The 4,427-nt window shown below is 52.5% G+C and overlaps 1 protein-coding gene across 1 annotated transcript in view; it reads left to right on the forward strand.

The window, feature by feature from the left end:
• The window catches only part of LOC136849521 (uncharacterized), a 3,213-nt gene extending 436 nt beyond the window's left edge, over positions 1–2,777 (forward strand). Inside the window, exons 2-6 of the mRNA XM_067122864.1 lie at positions 189–385; positions 787–1,401; positions 1,448–2,141; positions 2,190–2,298; positions 2,586–2,777. Of these exons, the coding sequence (XP_066978965.1) occupies positions 189–385; positions 787–1,401; positions 1,448–2,141; positions 2,190–2,298; positions 2,586–2,777 (1,807 nt within the window). The remainder of the gene's footprint in view (positions 1–188; positions 386–786; positions 1,402–1,447; positions 2,142–2,189; positions 2,299–2,585) is intronic.
• The last annotated feature ends 1,650 nt before the right edge of the window (positions 2,778–4,427 follow it).

Genomic DNA, 4,427 nt, shown 5'->3' on the forward strand with positions numbered 1-4,427 from the left:
CACAAGATGACAAACCTACTATCCCCGCAATAACCGGCTGAGGCTGTGTGAGAGATATAGTATATTTCTTCATTTTGGCCATTCAGGTCCCCCCCCCCCCGTCTTATTAAAATAAAATAATTCCAATTGCCTGGTTGCCCCCACCAAAGTTGGTTCCTGATTTCTCAAACCAAATTCATTAACTTTAGAGGGCCCCACCAACTAAATTTGCCGAAATATCGACTGCGAGAGCCCAACACAATGAGGACTTTAAAGTTCTACATGCAGGCAGGAAAAGACTTGGAAATGTCAGGCCAAGAATTACAGGACTGGCTCCAGGGGAACCTAGACACTGCAAAGGCAGAGAGGGAGATAGAAAGGCAAGAATGGGAGGCACAAAGAATTGGCCAGGAGAAGAGAGAAAAGATAGAAAGGCAAGAATGGCAGAAAGAGAGAATTGCCCAGGAGAAGAGAGAGGAGATAGAAAGGCAAGAATGGGAGAAAGAAAGAATTGCTCAGGAGAAGAGAGAGGAGGCAAAAACCCAGGAGAAGAGAGAGGAGATAGAAAGGCAAGAGTGGGAGAAAGAAAGAATTGCCCAGGAGAAGAGAGAAGAGGCAGAAAGAATTGCCCAGGATAAAAGAGAGGAGATGGAGAGGAAAGAGAGAGAAATAGAGAGGTAAGAGGAGAGAGAGAGAATCGCCCAGGAGAAAAGAGAGGAGAAAGAGAGAGAGGAATGAAAGCGACAGCGCGCCCATGAACTCCAAGTGTTGGCCCAAAGGAGTGCCTCTCCCCCGCTCCTGCTGCAGGGATGAGCGCCCTCGGTCAGGCCCGTTCGTTTATGCTGAAGTGGACTGAGGCAGAACCCGAAGTATGGCTCAAGTGTGCCGAAAGGGTCCTAGACTGCTGCACCCTCTCCCCCACTGAACTTTCCCTTGTCCTTACAAAATTCCTTGGAGGGAAGGCACTGATTGCCTATCACGCCCTCCCGGTGGAGGACCAGGGAGATTGGGAGGTTGTATGCCAAGCTGTCACCAAGGCATACGAGATCACCCCCAAGCGCTGGAGGAGACGATGGAGAGGGCAGACAAGAGATGTAGGCCAGATGTGGTCAGACTGGGCGTACCACTTGGAGCGGGCGCTAGCGAAATGGCTCGAGTCCGAAGGGGCCACCAGCACAGCTGAGGTACTCGAAAAGTTTAAGTTAGAACACTTCCTGCGCTACACCCCACCCGCCCTGGCCACGCACGTAGAAGAAAAGGCTCCTGCGACACTGACAGAGTGTTGCAGCATAGCTGATACATGGGAGACTCACCACCTGCAGGACGGATCAATGGGGCTGAAGATCTATCCCCCACCCTTCCTTGGGGGATCTGCTTCCCCCAAGAATGGGAACTCAGGGAAAACACTAACATGCGGCCATTGTAAAAGGCTGGGGCATTCCTCAGACCAGTGCCGGCATACCTGTAGGTCCACAGCCCCCTCTCACCAACCTCCGTGGCCACCCTGCTGACTCCTGCACCTGCCCCCCTGACTGCCGTGACTGCGGGAAGCGGGGACATTACTCCTCCTCCTATAAACTCTGCCCTGGATGCAACCAGCCCAAGACAGTGGACACCGGGTGGATTGGGCTTGAGTCCGTGATGGTCACACCTTCGGATGGATCCAGTCCTCCCTGGAAGTTAGAAAACATAGTTGACACTGGGTCGGAGGTGAGCATTATCTTATGCAGTGAGATCGGCCCCGGAGCCGTCATCGGCGAGGATGAATGGATGATGATCCTCTGGGTGAATGGGGATGAAAAGGACCTCCCAACAGTCAGATTGAGGGTCACCACGAGTGACATCTCTAGAGAAAGGGAACACCTCTTCGGCTTAGCCAAAATACTAACAACCGGAAAGCCTCGTCTCCTGGGACAAGATCTGGTGCAGTGGAGGGATCCCTCGATTCCACTCCGCTGCCTGAAGCCATCCAAACACATGGGCGTCCCAAGGCCGTCTCGGAAAAGTCAGGAGGATCTGCTTTCCCCTGGCCTGTCCCTAGGATCAATCCCTTGGCTCCAGGAGCTGCCCCCAGCCTCTGAGAAGGCAGAGACCAGTCCACCATCTACCACCCTCCTTATCACCAGGGCTGCAGCTGCCTTGCACTCCCTTGCGAGGGAGAAGTTAATAGAGGTCCAAAAGGCGGATGCCTCCATATAACGCCTCCGCAGGGAAGTTGCCACCAGCGAGGATGCCCTCACTGACCTGGTGAGAGACACCTTCCTGCTGGAGGCTGATCTCTTGTACAAGGTAACCAGGGGGCCAAATGAGCTGCCCCAGGTGAGCCATAAGCTTGTGGTAGTCCCCCCAGCCCTGCAGAGAGATGTCCTGAGCTTAGCCCATGATGGCATCAGCGGGCACTTAAGTGTCGCACGAACAACTTGTGCCGTCAGAGCAAATTCCACTGGCCCGGGCTCTGGAAAAGCGTGAAACAATTCGTTGCCTCCTGCCCAACCTGTCAAGTGTCGGGAAACCCAAATGAGGTAGTACCGAAGGCTCCCCTCCGGAATATCCCCTCCGCTGGCGTCCCCTTCAGGGACGTCATCATCGATTATTTTACTCCACAGGGGAGAATGAAAAGCAAATCAGGGAACACCCATTGCCAAACCATCATAGATCACTTTATCCATTATCCTGAGGCAATTCCGGTGAGGAGCGAAGGCTCGAAGAATGCGGTGAAGGCCCTAGTGAAATTCTTCTGTCGGTTCGGGTTCCCCGCCACTATCCAAACAGACCAGGGCCGACACTTCATGGTGTAAGAGTTCCGTGACGGCATGGCCAGTCATGAAATAAAACACTTTCACTCGACGCCCTACCATCCCGAGAGCCAAGGGACAATTGAAAGATTTCACCAGTCCTTATCATCGACGCTCAAGAAATTGGAACACGAGGGAGGTGGCTCGTGGGAGGACAACCTTCCGTACACCCTTTTTGCTGCTCGCCTCACTACCTCCGAAACCACAGGGTATAGCCCCTTCGAGCTACTATACGCTCACTCAACCCAGGCACCCCTCGATATACTTTATGACGCATGGGGGGACCCCACTCGCGCGGATTGGGCGGAGGAATTGCCCAGTATACAGAAGAACCTTCGGGCGGCTTGGGCGGTGGCCCAGGCCACAGAGGCAGCCACCCAAGAGAGGGTGAAAATAAAGTTTGATCAGGTAGCCCTCTCCCACCCCTTCGAGATGGGAGATCAGGTCCTAGTCTTCCGGACGGGTGCCATGAGACCCCTCAAGACCCACTTCTCAGGCTCCCACAAAATCTTGGGAAAGCGCAGGAACCTAAATTATCTTGTAGACCGCGGGAAAAGGAGGGCCAAGTGGCTACATACAAACCTCCTAAAACCCTACCAAGCCCATAGTGAGGAGGCACCTGAAGATGACCCACCAACTTTTGGGGCAGTAGTTGGCACTTCCGCCCTGACCCACGTGCCCACTACCAACTCAGAAATACTTGAGCATATAGTAGAAATTACTCCCGGTCTCGCTGCCGCCCACCGGGAGGATATCCTACAGATATTGACTCGTCACTCTCGGATCATCCGGGACACCCTGGGGTGTTCTCCAACATTCAATAAATATCAGAGAGAGCGTAAAACCCATAGCTCAGGGATGCTACTGGGTCAACCCAGATAAGGCCCGTAGGATCCAGGAGCAGGTCAAGCTCCAACTCAACCTCAGCCTTATGGAATATACCCGCAGTCCCTGGGCTTCTACAGTAGTTCTAGTACCGAAGGAGGGTGGTGGAGATCAACTTTGCATCGATTTCCAAAAATTGAATAAAGCAACGGAGTTGGAACCTTACCCACTTCCCCGGATCGAGGCTTGCTTAGATAGCCTGGGGAGTGCCCCCTATCTAAGCAAGATTGACTTGGAGAAGGGCTATTGGCAAGTCCTGCTGTCTGAGGAGTTGCGCCCTCGCACAGCATTCATAACTCCTAGCGGAGTCTATCAATGCCGGGTTATGCCATTCAGTTTAAAAAATGCTCTCAGGTGTTTCCAACGTCTGATGAAAGAGGTACTGGCGGGCATAAAGAACTGTATGATATACTTGGACGACATCGTCACCTATACCAGCACCTGAGAAGAGCACTTAGAAATATTAGAGCAAATTTTAACTGCCCTGGAAAAAGCTAATTTAGTAATTAACCTAAAAAACTGCCAGTTCAGAGTTGGGGAAATTACAGACTCGGGCCATCAAGTAGGAAATGGGCGACTAGCGCCAAAAGAGGCAAATATAGAAGCCATAAGGAATATGGCCTACCTGCGAACGAAACAGGATGCCCAATGCTTCATTGGAATGGTGCAGTACTTCCGAAGATTTATTCCAAACTTCGTGGATGCTGCTGCCCCCATCACAAACCTCTTCTGGGGAAAGCAGCCCTTCAGGGGCACGGAAGAGTGCAA

Source organism: Macrobrachium rosenbergii, chromosome 21, assembly GCF_040412425.1.
Source record: "Macrobrachium rosenbergii isolate ZJJX-2024 chromosome 21, ASM4041242v1, whole genome shotgun sequence".
NCBI classification, from domain to species: Eukaryota; Metazoa; Arthropoda; class Malacostraca; order Decapoda; family Palaemonidae; genus Macrobrachium; species Macrobrachium rosenbergii.